Source organism: Stegastes partitus, unplaced genomic scaffold (assembly GCF_000690725.1).
Source record: "Stegastes partitus isolate 25-593 unplaced genomic scaffold, Stegastes_partitus-1.0.2 Scaffold279, whole genome shotgun sequence".
NCBI lineage: Eukaryota > Metazoa > Chordata > Actinopteri > Pomacentridae > Stegastes > Stegastes partitus.
In genome coordinates this window covers 127,770-144,526 of record NW_007578010.1, presented here as the reverse complement: position 1 = coordinate 144,526, position 16,757 = coordinate 127,770, and the positions used below count along the sequence as shown (strand labels likewise).

General features: G+C 39.3%; 1 protein-coding gene across 1 annotated transcript in view; it reads left to right on the top strand.

The window, feature by feature from the left end:
- The window catches only part of hip1 (huntingtin interacting protein 1), a 51,306-nt gene that overhangs the window by 15,367 nt on the left and 19,182 nt on the right, over positions 1–16,757 (top strand). The window contains exons 2-10 of the mRNA XM_008282629.1: positions 2,134–2,197; positions 3,011–3,153; positions 3,368–3,424; positions 6,701–6,781; positions 9,106–9,182; positions 11,068–11,129; positions 12,320–12,460; positions 15,696–15,753; positions 15,943–16,018. Of these exons, the coding sequence (XP_008280851.1) occupies positions 2,134–2,197; positions 3,011–3,153; positions 3,368–3,424; positions 6,701–6,781; positions 9,106–9,182; positions 11,068–11,129; positions 12,320–12,460; positions 15,696–15,753; positions 15,943–16,018 (759 nt within the window). The remainder of the gene's footprint in view (positions 1–2,133; positions 2,198–3,010; positions 3,154–3,367; positions 3,425–6,700; positions 6,782–9,105; positions 9,183–11,067; positions 11,130–12,319; positions 12,461–15,695; positions 15,754–15,942; positions 16,019–16,757) is intronic.

Genomic DNA, 16,757 nt, shown 5'->3' with positions numbered 1-16,757 from the left:
ACTACATCCTGGGCTTAGTACCCCCTAAGACAATTGTGACTGGTTTAAAGAAATACAAACAACCTGGAGCATTTTTTTAATAATAGGAGAGTGATGATGAGGTGCAGCCAGACCTTTCTACACAACGCTTTGTCAAATATTGATACACTGTTACCAAATACTGATATGATTGTATTATAATATTTATTGTAACACAGGCGCTCTAAACAGATCTCCATGATCAGTTTGACTTGCTGGAGTCACTGACTACTACCGGTGGCACTTATCAGCTAAATAATAATGAAAGTCCGCACGCATGCAGTGGTACCACAATGTGGTGAACAAATACACAACACATGTTTTGTTTTGCCTTTTTTGGCCTATATTCGTTCTTTAGTTACAAAGATATTATGATGTATCGTAGAACATGATCCTGCAATATACTGAATCACTATTGTGATACCATCGTTATTGTGACAGTAGCATATCAAGAGTTATCACTTTGTAATTCCTGTCCCCAGTGATCAGCAACCCACAAAAATAATGACATTTGTTTGTTTATTTTTGTGTATTTGTTTATTTAAAAGGATCCTCGTTAGGTGACGCCAAGACGTCAACTAGTCTTCCTGGGGTCCAGACAATAACATATCAACACACAAGCATTACAGTCTCAAGTAAAAATAGCAACAACAAGACACAACAAGAATAATGGAAATAATAATAGAAAAACATAGAAAAATACATAAGAAAATAATACATAGAAATATATGAAGAATAACACATAATATACAATACATAATAATGTAATAAATAATGTAATAATAATAATAATATACAATAATATGATATAGAATAATACATAGAAATATATATATATATACATAAAAATACATAGAAAATACCTATTTTCTTAAAAAATAAAGAAAAACAATATGACTCATGTATCACATGACCCAACTTCACTTAATAAGGATGAGCAAGATAATACATTTACTTGAGCTTCAACTGTATTCTGTTTTGTTTAGTGCCATTTAGCAAATGCTTGGATAAAAAAACAATCATGGTGGACATGGTAAAGATTACACCTCATGAATATGGCATTTAAGCTCTGTGGTTTCAAGTGCTGCTAACATGGCTGTAGACACTTTTTCTTGAAATAGTAGTTTCTACACTGGATTTTAACGAACAGTCGTCCCTGTTTCCTTGTCAGGTGAATTTTTGTCAAAACGGCCAAATCTGCAGCATCAAACACTCTCATTAGACCCAGTCGTGGTTGCATTTCAGCCTGTTAATATGAAAGATGACTGCAGCAGCTATGTTTTAGTCATGATTGACTGCACACTGGGCGTATTGTTGTAAATGATTAAACTGTGTTTGTCTGCACGATTCGAGCAGAATTCAAAGGTGTTTCTGTTACATAGGCTGGGCGATGGTTTAATTTGAGTTGGAAGGGGTTCAGTTTCATCCCGGCCAACATTCCTCAGTAGATTTCACAGCACAGACAGATACTCCCCTGCTCATCTAGTCATGAGTAGTTGTTGGTGCCATCTGATTAGGTCCGTCTGCTTACAGTCCTAATGTTTACTGTGTTTACCAAAGAGTAGCTCTTTGGAAATGTGGAAATGCAGGCTTCTGGCTTCAAAATGCCTCGGGTCTGTTTGTTTCTCTTTGTTTACGCTCTCTATGCTTAATTGTTTCTACTCTTTTCTGCAATTTTATGATCCCCATATGCCACGATGAAACCAGACACGGGAAGTTTTCTTCACATCCTCGCTGCACTCTGTGGTTGACACCTGTAAAGAGAGGTGTGATGGCATACGTGTCGTCCGATGAGACAGTTGTTTGCCTGTGAGGCTGTTGAGCTCCTCAAAAGCAGCTCAGGCCTCTCAGCTGCTGCCTTGAATACTAACTCTGAAGAAAATGGGTCAATCACCCTCCTGTAAAAACTTTGCTGCTTCCCATTCCCCAGGTGGATAGAGAGGGGAAAAGGCAACTTTCTGAAAGGTGGAAGGATGTCAAGTTTTTAAAATGAAAACACTTGACACTTGATGTTTTTTTTTTTGGTTTTTTTTGCTAAGCTGTGAATACAAAAGCTGTGGGCTGATTTGTGTTCTCTTTTTCTCTCCTCTGCCCTTCCTCTCCTCCTCTTCACAGGCTGTCAGCATCAATAAGGCCATCAACACACAGGAGGTCGCTGTCAAAGAGAAGCATGCCAGGAATATCCTTACGTTGTCTATGTGTGGTTGCGTGTAAGAAGAAGTGTGTGTATTTCCACGTGTACGGAGTCGTTTCTCCGTGTCTGCAGATCAAAACAACAAACTCGGTGTAACCCCGTCTTGCGCACGTGGCCTTGGTGCAGAGACGATTTAGTCGTGTGTGAAATAAAACGCAAAGCAGCACAGACGGTAAGACGTTTCTTCTGTTTCTGTTTCATCAAACAGACTAAAGAGGACAAAACAACAACAAATCTGAGATCCTGCAGAGAGGACGAGATGAATAAAGGACTCAGGCTTTTAAGCTTTCCAAAAAGAGATCTGGGAAATATTTTTTATTTATTTTGATTGTCAAAATACACAGTCTGGCTCTTAAAAAAATAGAATTGGCAGTACAAACACTTTCGCAACTTACAAAAATGAACTCATAATCACCTCTTTGCTGGTGTTTTCAATTACCAAAAAGATTTTCTGAGCTGTCAACATTACTTGTAAGATGACTTTTAAAGTTGCAATTACCTTTTTGCATCAAGAGCCGCAAGAAGTCAGTTTAAAATTATGTTAAAAATGTCGGTTTTCGATATCAAGATGGTAAAGATTTGTAAAAAATAATTATAAAGAATATTTCAGAATTATATGAGTGAAAATCAAAAGCTTTAAAGACACTAAGGTGGATGACCAGACAGTCTGCAGAGCAAATGCCTCAGACATAGAAAGGGTAATGTTCAAACATACATTTAGCCATGAGCCACACTGAACGCTACACAAATAAAAATGCCACGACCTGTAACCCAGGGATCCTTGACTGTCGCTGTCACCCTGCATCTTGGGGACCCATCATGAGAAAGGCGCCCACACCTTCTGGGCGGCCGTCAACCGGCTTCCTCTGTCCAGCAACGCCGTGCTCTGCTGGAAGTTCTGCCACGTCTTCCACAAGCTGCTGCGGGACGGACACCCAAACGTACGTAAAGACGATTTGATTTCTCCACACGTAGATCAGGAAGCAAATCAGTTTTCCTGTTTATTGCCCTGAAAACTGATTTGCTTTTAGATGTAGAGAATTCTGAAGATTCTGTGTTATATGTCTTTACAGTCACCCAGAGAAAACCTCAGTCTGTCCACATTTAATTACTTATATTGCTCTCTTCTCTCTGTTTCCACTGTTGTCCATCCAGGTGATAAAGGACTCCATGAGGAACAAGGCTGATTTAACTGATATGAGCAGGATGTGGGTAAGAAACGATGATTATTATTTGATGTCGATGCCGTATGACCATATGCCACATTTAATCTTCTCTCCTGATGAGTCATTTTTAAAATATTTGATGATAAAAGGCAGTTGAATAAAAGATTTTTGGTTATCAAATAATGTAAATCAGTATATTATAATTTTGTCTTTGAGAGGTCTATACATCAAATCAGTAACTTCAGTTCTACGTGAGCTGGTCAGTGATTTTAGGTCCCATTTGGACAAAAGCTTTGCAAGTGTAGCTCTCAGACTTTATACATATTTTTTATGGTTACTGAGATTTATCAGCTCAATAAGAGAACCATTTTCCAACATCAAGAAAAAAAAAAAAGCAAACTAAATCAGATTAACATTCATTTGTTTTCAACTGCCTTTAAATGCATTATAGCTAAATAATTACATTAAGCAATACTAATAGCATTTTATTTTATAAAACCAGCTTTTGTACCCTGGCAGGATCTAAAATAGCTTTTGGAACCACATCTTTTACTACAAGAGACGTGGGCAAATATTTTATTACTCAACTTTTTTAATCCTGTCTGAGTAGGTTATGACAGCAGAATGAAACACCTTCTCGAGTGTATTCATAAATGGAGCGTAGAGGTGTTCAGCGCATAAACAAAGTGAATGTACTGTTCTGAATGAACCAGTAGCTTTTTAGCAGCAAAGCTCCACTTACTGGTGACTGAAAGCACCTCTTTTAGCTCAGCTGTGATCCCCAGCACATTAGAAGCGTATTAAAAGCACAAGAAAGCCACAGAAGCAATCATAATCTGATAACTCGGCTGTAAGTAATAGGCAGCTGAGCTATTAACCTTCCGCACGGTGCTGGGACAGGCTACTGAAGTTAATGTAACAGCTCCAATTCACAGCAGGCTGGAGGAAGTGCTGAACTGAAGAAAGCATGAATCAGTGCTGACGGTTGGCTGAGTGACGCGTTCACTGAAACCCTCTTCAGACGTGGAATACGTAACATTGCTGCTTTATCAATGTGTCGTACAAAATGATGTGACATTCCTCACAGCTTCATTCGAACAGTGAGAACAATGCAATCATATTTGTCTTACAAAGTCACCAAATAATGCATAATGAATAATAATGCACTAATAAACAAAAGATTAAATTTGAACTAGCAATGAGATTATAAGACTGTCCAGATAACTGACTGGCTGTTTAATTTGTCATTTCCTAAACACTGAAAAATCTCTGCATTTGAGATGATAATCCGCTTCTTTACCAGTAAAATTAAAATATCCTGACAGCTGTGGTGGAAATCAGGACTCATGTTATGAATTCTGGCATATTTCATGTGCCAATAGATCTTAATCAGTCCTGTCTCCATGCCGGGGATATCTTATAATTATTAGTAGTTCATGATGTTACTCCTGTTGTGCATAAATCCACAGAATTTTCTCACTCTGGAGATCCTGCTGCTGTCTGATGCTGTAGTTGTTAAATCAGAAGTAAAACAAACAACTGGATGCAACAAACTAAACTTGAGCTCTTGTTAATGTTTTGTCAAAACCTTGATTACATTGAATAATAAGGTAGTCTCAATAATCGGTCACAGTCTGTCTTAATTGCGTTAAAGTTATACTTTTATGGACATTTCAGCTGTTAATGAATGTAAAATTGTAGAACAAAGTGAATAATTAAGAATTTTGTGCCTTTTAGCATAAAAACATTGTCTTTTGAACTCCCTGAGATGTTTTTTTTGGCAAATATCAGTGCCTAAACGTGGAGAAAGCCTTTCCTACATCGCTTTACACTCCCTGAAGTATGTTGCTTGTGTACTATTCGTTAATGTGACTGCATGTAGTTCAAACTTGTGTTAAAGCTGATCCAGAAACTACAAAACCCCAACTCCAATGAAGTTGGGACAAAACGTTAAACAAAAAACTTTCAACCAATATTCAATCAAGTACACTACAAAGACAAGATATTTAATGTTCAAACTGATTAACTTTATTGTTTTTTGCAAATATTCACTCATTTTAAATTTGAAGCCTGCAACATGTTCCAAAGAAGCTGGGACAGGCGCAACAAAAGACTGGGAAAGCTGAGGAATGTTTATCAGTTTTAACATAAATATCTTGTCTTTGTTGTGTATTCGATTGAATATCGGCTGAAAAAGATTTGCAAATCATTGTATTCTGTTTTGTTTTTTTTTTTTACGTCTTACACAAAGTCCCAACTTCATTGGAATTGGGGTTTATGGTGTGCGTCTGAAAGCGGCTGTGCAACATCAGATTTTTGTGGATTTATGCTTAAGTTTGAGGAGGACTGTGTTGATGAGCATCAGAGTACGACTGCCCTCCTTGTTGTGTCCATCACAACAGATTGCACGATTGTTTGCAGTCAGTCTGCTGCCATCACAGTGGAGTGACAGACGCGGCGGCCTCTGATGGACAAAAGTCACGTAAAACACGCCAAAACTGATTGCCACAGCTCACCGCACATCGTCTAGCAGCCTCATGTTGTGGTTCACACACAGCAATTATACAAAAGCTGGTGTGTAGCTTCTTTGTGGGGAATTCCAGCTCTTACCTGTTGAGGATTTTTCAGAGCCAGCAATCAAACATCTCTTTGTGTCGATGAAAAATCTCATTGTTGTTAACATATGTGAGCACAAGTCTCGTTATAGTTTTCATGCAAACACCTCTGATGAAATTTGCGGCGTTTATTGTGTAAACTTGCGTGCAGTGTAATCCATTTAGCCACAGAATCTGAAGAGTCACTCCTCAGTTATGCCTTAAGCAACAGGGTGGAGGCCTCGATCTTTCTTTTTCGTTTTTTGCCGATGTCACTGTGAGGGAGGATACGGGAAGCTTGGTCACTGTGACCGGGGCTGTGGCCTCGCTTTCCTGTTATGTCATTACCACCCGCACTGCCGGGCTTGAGGAAAAAAGGAAGCGAGAGGCAATTGGCCAAATAGCAGCAGATATTCTTCTTCCCTTTTAACTCCTTGGCAGAACAGGGACACTTTCACAGAGACTGAAGTGAACTGAGGCTCAAGATTCAACTCTAGAGCAGGAAGAAGTGAGAGTATCTTCCCCCCTGCAGCATGACGGTGCCTTTGTTCACATCCTCGCCCTTCGTTTGCATGTTTGCAGCGTAAATTCCCTTAAAACACCAACTGATTCATTTCTTTGTTCTTTAAAAAGTGAACACTTCAGGCCTCCGGTTGGAAAAAAAAAGGATTTTATTCTTCCTTTGATCATGTCTCTCTCTCTCTCTCTCTCTTGTCTTTCTCCCACAGGGTCACCTTAGTGAAGGCTATGGGAAGCTGTGCAGCATCTACCTCAAACTGCTCATCACCAAAATGGAGTTTCACATCAAAGTGAGTCGGCCTGGCCTATAAAACTCAGCGCCAGCCTCCCTCATCACTCATTATCTTTGTCTCAGACTCTCCTTTTAATGCCAGCGAGTCTCAGCGGGAGGGGGCCCTCATAGAAAATTCTGTTAGCTTTTACGCTAATGGCCTCTCAAGAATCTGTAATGTAGCCTTTTTATGAGACAGCTGAGCAGAGCTGTGGGGGGAGCGACAGACCGATGTTATCACAGGAAGATGTGGTTAGTTGTTGCTCCGCTGAAGGCTGGAAGTTCATTCTTAGCCAAGGCTGGGTTTAGTCTCAGAGGGCAGTTTGCCAAGTCGCAGCTCGAGAACTAAAGAAGTAATGTGACACTTGGGCGTATAAATCTTTTTTTTTCTCTGGACTTTTATTTCCCTTCTTTGATGCCAATATTTGCTATGTTTGCTGTGATACACACCACAATGCCGGCCGATCTTTAACCTACACGTGTCCCCAAGCATAATCTCATCACACAAGGTAAACATTTTAAGCAATAGATAAAACCAGCTAAATACTTACATTACACACAGTTATTTTTTGTATGAGAAGTTTTCTAAAATGTTATGGCATTAACTAATGACATCGACACACATTTGGCCAACAGAAATGTGAACACTGGATAAAGCCACTATCAAAATTCTTGTTTAATTTTTTTGACATATTTGAGCCAAGAGATTTTTCTTTTTATCACTTCATAAATCAAAAATTACTGCAAACAACCATTAAAAATCAATTTTCCCTGTGTTTTTGGGAATAGAATATTCTACAAATCTGTCTGTGAATGATGTATGAATAAGCTCCTCTGTAAAAACCTTCAGAATATACTGTAGATGGGAATAAATCTGGACAGTAAGTGCTGCTGAAGTGAAGATTTAAGGTTCAGAGGAAAAACTCATTTTTTTAAAGCACAGCCTTTAAAGTTACGTATTGTAATCAAAATCTTCAGATTTTAAAAGACAAAGTGCAGTAAAATAAACACATGAATGTGTATTTTGGATGTTTTTGGTTTCACTTATCTGAAAGGAGACATGTTATAGAAGAAATATAGATCAAAATCTCAAAACAGTGCATGAAAAAATAATATTGTTGCATGTAGTTTTTGCCTCAAAGGTCAATAAATCAACATTTAATTCATTTTTGAAACTCTAACATTAACATTTATCCTGAAAAGAGTTACCAAGCTAGAAAGAATTACTGTTAAAGTCATCATTAGGCATGTTGTGCATGGATGATTCAGTAGAAATATGGTGCAGATTCTTTTTTTCAGCGTTATATCTTAAATAAAATCAGTACATGTGAAAAATATTCCATATAAAGACATCTGCATTCTGTTTTTGTTTCTTTAGCATCCTTAAACGCCCTCATCATGAACATATGGCATTGCTTCAGATAGTGTCAGTTGGGTACTTAACCTTTCAGGCAGTGGAGAAATAGCTTCACAATCGTTTGCAAAGTTTTTAATGCTGCAGTTTTATGTGAATTCAGCATACCAGACATCAGATGTACAGCCTGTGTGATAAAGATCCAGGGGTTTGTTTTGATAGGATTCAGCTGGGAAGAGAGAACATACAGTGATCAACATGAACAAACTGTGAGTCAAAGTCCAAACAATATATTTACCTGAAAGATTCAAATGGATTCGTTTAAAAAATAAATAAATAAATAAAAAAATGCAGGTCAGCAGTGGAAGAAGCGTTCAGAACCTTTATATAAAACTATTCTGGTCAGTAGTATTATCTATATATTTGCATATGTAGCAAGTTTTTCCTGCATTTGACTGCTGTTGTTGCCTTTTCAGCCTCTTCAAAACTCAAGATAGCAAACTATTCCTCAGAACTTCAAAATTGAAATAGAATAGATCTTTATTGTCATTGTTAAACAACAATGAAAGGCAGTGTAGCAGTTCTTTGGATTAGCGGCACAATAGAACAAAGAGCACAGCGTCATTTCAAAAATAAGAAAAAGTCATTACAGAAAAACAGAATAAAGATCAAATACAATAAAAAAGTAAGAAAGCACTGTGTAAAAACAAAAGTAAAGATAAAATAGCACTGTGTGAGAGTCACAATTGCTCTGTGTATAGTAAAATAAAAGAGCAGCTATCAAACATGAGGCATTCAGGTACTATCTTTGACTAATCCTACTGACTCTGTCCACCACTTTCTTGACTAAATACCAATTTAACATGCACGTTAAGGCTCATAAACATCCGATTCTGCCAGTAAATGCTAATGATCTCGCGTCAGGTGGACAATGAGCTTAATCGATGTGGTTTGAATTTAAAACTTTGTCCTGTCGTCTTTTGTTTCAGAACCCTCGTTTCCCCGGCAACCTTCAGATGTCAAACAGACAGCTCGACGAGGCGGGAGAGAATGACGTCAACAACTTGTGAGTTTGCTGCTTCGACTGGTGTCGTTATTGCCGAGCAGGATGCGGGATTGTCATAATAATGAGTGAAATTAACCGAAAAACCTCAGTCGTAACCCGACAGTCGAGCATGAATAAACCAAATGGAGCTGTTCGTAGTGATTACAGTGTCGCAGTTGAGAAATTCACACAATCACATATGATATCTTCAGACATACGACGTGCAATCAAAATGTTCACAAGCTGCATCTGTAAAAAAACAAAAACCTGATTTAAATTTGGCAGCTTTCCCCATCAAAGTAGTCACCTTGTGCAGCAGTGCTCTGCTCCCAGGTCTCCTGCCACATTTGAAACGCTCCCTGACAGTCATGATTTATAAGTGAGGAAAAGTGCCATCTATGCTGAATCTCTGAAAGAGTGTCAAAACAGCGACCTTTTAACCTGTATTTCATTTTGGGGATGAGGAAGAAAAGAAATCTGGGAAGCAGGGCTTGTGGAGGAAGACGATTGTGTTGTTGTGGCTAAAAACATGTAATCAATGTGCTGTGACCGAGCACTGAATCTCCCACATGCCATCGAGCTACAGTTCTGGTCAATTGTGCCCAGTGTTCTTCCTCAAACACCTCAGGAGGTTACTGTAGAACTCTTGCCTTGACAGTCTGACCCTGGGGGATTAATTCTTGGTGCACAACCACATGAATGTTGAAGAAAATGTTCTGACCTCTCCAGACTGTTTCACTAAAGACTACTGTTTGGTTTGTGGGTCGTGACCACGGACCCACCTCTTGTCACCACTGACAATCATCAACGTGAAGCTTGGCTCATCTCTGAGCTGCTGACTGACGCAGAATGTGGTGTTTGCAAATGCGCGTCTACCAGCGGTCACAAAAACCAGCATCACACAGATCTCGCTGTTGATCGCGTGATGTTGAATGGTAGTTATCGCTTCCACATATGACCATGATGTGCTTCATACATGCATCAGGGACAGTGTCTGAACTTTTTGATTGCACCTCATATATCCCAAAGGCCAGATAGAAAAGTTCCTCTTAACGGATCAGCTTTGTGGCCTACAGTATGCTAAACAAAACCCAGAGAAAAAAAAATGTTTGGACATAGTTGCTCTTCTATAGCCCAGGAAACTAAATTGTGATTCCCAGTCTGGTTTTAGTTTCAATTTTTTCTGGCTCCATTTTTTCCTCAACTGAGCTACATATCTTACAAAATCGCAGCTAAAACAAGGCTGAAATGAGACTCACAGTTTTGTCTCCTGAGCTATAGAAGAGCATACTTTTTGCAGTAGAATTTTCCTCTGGGAACATCTTCTCTCCCACTGTGCTAGTAAGGTTTTGCTTTAACACAAATCAGTGTGAGCTCTCTGCAGAGGTTTAGCGTGGATTACGTAATTCCTTCATTCTTTGGATTTTCAGAGGCCTGAAAAAGTGAAATATCTTGAAACTGGTTTTGACAAAAGTCAAAGTCAGATCAAAAGAATTGTGTTAGAGAGGTATATTTTCTTATCTTTCCTTATTCAACTCGTAATCCTTCAAGTTTATTCCCAAGTTGTGTTATGAAGTCTCAGGTTTGCCTTATATTTGATATTTTACTCGAAATGTCAGAATGCAGGAAGGATGCAATCGAGCATTTAGAAATAAAGACACTGATTCAAGAAAACAAGGAAAAGACTCATCAGCAACTGGAAAATCACGAGAGTGAATATGAAATCTCTATATATATATATATACACATAATATATAATTTTAAAAAAATTTACTAGAGCTGTTGTAATGTGAGAGAAAAGACGTTCTTGATTTTGCTTCTGAATGCTGCTGCTGTGATAAAACAAAAACAGACCTGTGTGCGCACCAACATGTAAACTGATCATTTCTTTCTCTTTTTCTTGTAGCTTCCAGCTGACAGTAGAGATGTTTGACTACCTGGAGTGTGAGCTCAACCTCTTCCTGGGAGGTGAGTTATTCTGGTCTGACTCTGAGCTGCCAGCTGTGCTTATCTGAGTGCACACACATTAATGCACACAAGTTCACACTTTGACAGACAGTCTGACTGACACATAATGGTGCACTGAAACAGACACTGACGTGGACGGATGATATCAGCCGTATCATCTGAGCTCCACCTTTATCTGCCTCAGTGAGCTGCAGGGCAGTTAGTGGTTACATACTGTACCGGAGCCGAGCTGTTGTCTGGGTGAGTCATCCCAGGTTAATGTCTCTTAAAGTATGGCCCGGGCTAAAAATAGATGGCTGGGTTGTGACCGGGAGCTCAGAAGAAATGCTGGAAAATCTGTGCGCTTCCACTCCTGAGTGATCAGGAGGAAATTACATTCTGCTTTCTATTTATCATGCCCTTCATTCTGCGTCCTCATGATGATATTATCTCTCCCTCCGCCTCCTGCTCCTCCTCGTCTCTCTAGAGAAATGGAGTTATTTGCCAAAGTCATATTTCTCCGTTAGCATTCAAGACAAAATGTGCAGCTTTCCCTTCTTACGACTCGATATTTTTTGCAAGTTTGATGCCTTCCATGATCAGATGCAGCGTTTTATATACAAACAAAGAAATCCGCCGCGTGTGAGAGCTGCTGGCAGACGACCTCACACCCAATTCTCAAGGCTGCCGTCAGCTTCCTTCTCTGGTCTGGTGTATTTTAAAAGCATCACGTCATCTGGGGGTAAAGAGGCCAGGCTCGAGGTGTCTGTGTTTTGTAGCCGTGCAGGAAACCACGCCTCTGCTCTGCTCGGAGGCTCTCAGGGTCTGACTTTGGGGATGTTGTGAGCAGGGCAGCAGGGAAATGAAAGAGGGGCAGGCAGAGAGGGAGTCATACAATCCTGTTAGTGTTCAGGTTGCTGATCCGTCTCTGCTTCACTAAAAAAAAAAAAAAAAACCTGTTTCCTGCCTTTTACAAAAAAAACAAAAAAACAAGAGTGAGCTGTGTGTTGCTTAGTTGTTAATTATGGCCAAGGCAGTGAAATGAATACAAAGTATGGTAGCGCAAGTTGATTGAGTTGTGAATAATATGTGATTGATGTGCGTGAAAATGTGTGTGTGTGTGTGTGTGTTTGATGTGTGCTCATACAAGTCTGTGTGCATTTGTCGGTTTCAAGGCTACTTTTATTGATTGGGTCTCCGTCTCCTCACAGTGTTCAGCTCTCTGGACATGTCTCGGTCGGTGTCGGTGACGGCGGCGGGTCAGTGTCGTCTGGCTCCCCTCATCCAAGTCATCCTGGACTGCAGCCACCTGTATGACTACACCGTCAAGCTGCTGTTTAAGCTGCACTCCTGTGAGTCACACACAAAAACACACCTCTGCCTGTTAAACTGCACAACTACAGCCTCAGTAACAAGTGCTCAATATTTGTGGTCCAAGTACAAATATCCTGCATTTTTTTAATATTTCTGGAGTGATTCGAAAACCTTGTTAACTCTAATGTTGGTGATTCGCATTTATTGACTCCAAGTTAAAGGGAAATTCCTCCTATGCTGGTAGTTTATGTATGACACAGTGTCGAAAACAGAGGAGCTGTGTTCCGTTAGCCACACTACCATGCTCTACAGGATGGCAGAGAACCATGTAGTAAGCCACAATACATAGTACAGTCGTTCTCAAATTAATTCATACCCTTCGATTGGAGAAAAGACAAAATTCACAATCGTCACTCAGTCTCTGTCCTGGACAAGTAAGAGCACTTATACCAGAATACCTGTCAACAGGTGCAGAAGTCTGACTGAGAGTTACAGAAAACACTTGATTACAGTGTGTTTTAGTTCCCACCTCCTAATGCTGCTTTATGCTCCTTTATTTTCAAGAAAAAACTTAGGTGAGGATCAAAAAAATATTTTTTTTCTGTGGTGATTGAAATAGAAAAACTCTTTTCTGGTAGCACCTGGAATGATTGTGATTGCTCTGGCTAAAACTAGAGAGTGTTATCTTTACAACAGAGGTCAAACTTTATATACACTCCATAAGGGTCAATAACAGCATTCATTTTAATTTGGAGATGTGGTTTTACAGGCGGTTGCATTGAAATGAGCGACTGCCTAGGTTTGTGGAAGAGGCATGCCAAAGTCTTCCCAAGGCTCTGTCTTGTGGCTATGAGAGTGCTCGCTGTTCCTGCCACCAGTGCACCAGTGGAGGGGGTATTCAGTCAAGGAGGCCTAATAATGCGCCCTCACTGAGCCAGGCTTAGTGCAAGGACATTGTCCAGCTTGATCTTTCTGAAATGTCACCATTCTGTTGCCTGATACTTTTCTAGGTCTGACAGTAGGCCTCTGGAAGACACCTACAAGCTTGTTTATGTTTAGCCAGTGTATTAAGAGGAAAGTAAGATAAACCATTCTGATCTTACTGTAGGTTTATTATTATTGTTAAATCTTTTGTTCTCAGCAAAACAACACTGTTGATTGTTTCCACAGAAAGTCACTGTTTCATTAGTAAACCAGTCCAGACAGCCAATAAGTCCAATGATATTCTTTTAGAGTTTTACTTTTATGCAAGGAATCATTTTTGTCCTGCAAAGAAAGGTGCCTTTAGGAACCAAACTGGTCATGTTTTGATATCACCAGTTTATAGACTTACAGGATTTTTCAGATAATGTGGCGGCAATAGTTCTGCTTTTGTTGTTTGTGAACAATTTGTTTAAAATTGCAAATGACACAGAAGTAACAGATACAAGTGTTTAAAGTTCTTTTGAGTGTTTTGTTCACAAGTTGTTTGCATTTAGCTCAAGTGTGATGCTTTGCACTAATTAGAAGGATGCTAATTAGCCTCCAATGCCTTTGACTGGGTGAGGTGTAACATTTTCTGTATGTTTGTTCTTACTGTGGTCCGACTGAGCCTGCACAATCGGGGGCAGGATATATCCTAACTGTATGTTCACGCTGGAAGAACACGATTTCCTTTAAAGGAAATCATTAATTGTGTGTTTTCTTCATCTTGCATTGCAGGACCCTGTTTAAAGTGATCATATAACAAACAGCTAATCAGTGCTGGTACTTTATGCTCATAGATGAAGGAGGGATAATAATAGAGGAGATGCTTTGTATTTCTTAGATATAGCTTTGCAGTATTCTTAGTAGACCGAAGAGCAGCAGATGATAGAAAGCTCATTGAAACAGGAAGAGACATGAGACATTTATTTTTTAGACTTGAGACTTGACTTGGACTTGCAAAAAAAGACTTGTGAACATCTCTGAGGTACACGAAAAGCAATGTCATGATTTTCAGCAATTTTTTATGTATTTTTATTTTTATCAATTTCAACGTATTTCAGTGTTAGCTGTTTTTTTCCGTCTTTAATAGGAGGATATGAATACATTTGCTGATGGCTGTATGTCCCAACACAGATTTTCAAATGCAATATGCAAAAAATACCTGCATGTCCTATTAGAGCTGTTTAGATTTTGCAGTTTGCAAGCCAGCATGCTTTTTTTGATCATTTTTACCCATAATTCTCTGCCCAGTTACATCACATATGTCACAACACCTTGCCTGAGTATGTTAGTGACAACTTGAGCTAAAAAATTTAAGATGCATTGATGAAGTAGAATGGCTACTGCATGAAATAGCATGTACTTTGAGAAGTCAGCTGTAGTTCATACTTAAGTAGACAGACCAAGTATGCCATATGAAGTGCATCTGTGGTTTATGAACTTTGTTTTTATCGTTGGTCATCGGTTGAGGTTTTATGGAATTTGAATTCGAACGTTATTTGGATGCAAGAACTTCAACAACAAAGAAAGAAAGAAAGAAATTCAAGCCGAAGGTTACATTTGCCAACATATCTCAAAAAATGCCAATAAAATACACATGATAATATTCATTTGTCATAAAGACAAATCTGCGTTATGTATGCGGCACATTTAAAATGGAGGTTGACCCAAAGGGCTTTCCTATTGAGAAATAACATTAACATTACAAATGTACATGTCTTATTTAGATGTTAAGATCAAGACTTCACAATAATATAGAGAGAAACCCAACAATTCCCTTTGGACAAGCCCTTGGTGACAGTGGAAAGAAAGAACTTTCTTTTACACATTCTGCTGAATCACTCGCACACACCACAGAAGAACAAATGTGGTCATATGAGTGGTTCTCGGTTGCGCTGCATTTAGCTGTTGAGTTTCTAGCTTCAACTTTAGCCCTAAAAGTTCTGCTGTACAGACATAATTTATGTGAATCCATGAATTCTGTGACAGTTTCCTTCAAAGACTGAAAGATGACATGCTCCTCTCCAAGTTAAAGCATTTCTCAGACTTCTTGGGCTCCTCAAACTTTTTCAAAGCGCTGCCGGATAAAGTCAAACATGCAGCTCGGCTTGGAAGAGCTTTTTCTTTTAAGTTTCTAATAAGTCGACCGTTTGGAGATTTTGGAGACTTTCACCTGCCAGCGGTGATGTATGCCTCAACCCCCATCCTACAAGTGTGCGTTCAACATGTGTTCATGCTGTATCTGTGTAAGTATATGGATAGTTCCTGAACACTGATGTGTTTGTGTTTCATTTGTGTTTCTTGCAGGCCTTCCAGCTGACACTCTGCAGGGCCACAGAGATCGCTTCCAGGAGCAGTTTAAGAAGTGAGTTCACTTGCAGTCGCACATTCAGGCAGAAAACCAGTTGGTCACAGCTCCTCTGAGCGTGACCCAGATGACTGAGCTCTTAGTATCGTGTTGAATGAATTCACAGTGTCAAACATTTCTGCTTCGTCTGCCCTTCTCACGCTGATTTTCTGTCTCTTCCTCTCTCTCATCATATCTCTCCTTCAGGCTAAAGAGTTTGTTCTATCGCTCCAGTAACTTGCAGTATTTCAAGAGGCTGATTCAGATCCCACAGTTGCCTGAGGTGAGGGATCAGTACATCTTACAATTACCACATTTTAACTGGTTGTTTCAGGTTTTGAGGGTGTCTCAGTGCATCATCTTTGCTTAAATCTTTAATATTTGAACTCCAGAATAGTCAATTTTTCTGTTGCTCAACTAGTTAACAACAGCACCGTGTGTGTGTGTGTGTGTGTGTGTGTGTGTGTGTGTGTGTGTGTGTATCTGTCGTGTCATTATGTCAGGACGTCCTGTTTACATGAAACTCATCATTTTGCCTTATTTTTTTAGCTGTTACTCATTCGCATCCTCTCCTAAATCAGAAGGCGTGACCCCAAGTACCAAACAATACCCCAGAAACAAATGCAAATGAGGAAAAGCATGGCATGAAGTCAGCTCCTCACCAATAACTGAGTGACTGAGCACTGACGCAAAAATGTCAATGTCAGTATTTAAATTATGGTTTGATTTTAACTCCCAAACATACCAATGAGTTTGAAAGGCATTTTATGTTTGAGAAATCTGCTAACTTATACTATTTATCAGAGGATGAAACTGTGTAAACTGTGAAAAAATTCATCCAATTTTCAACTTTCAAGCACGACTCAAACTGCTCACCTGTGATGTGCTGTTCATTTAGAAGAATAAACCATATCTAAGCTTACAATCGAGATAGTTCATTAAAAGCACTTTATTCTACATTTCTCATTTAGAAATTCTCCTATAATAAACCAGTTGCACCAAACAGGTTCTGTATAAAATTT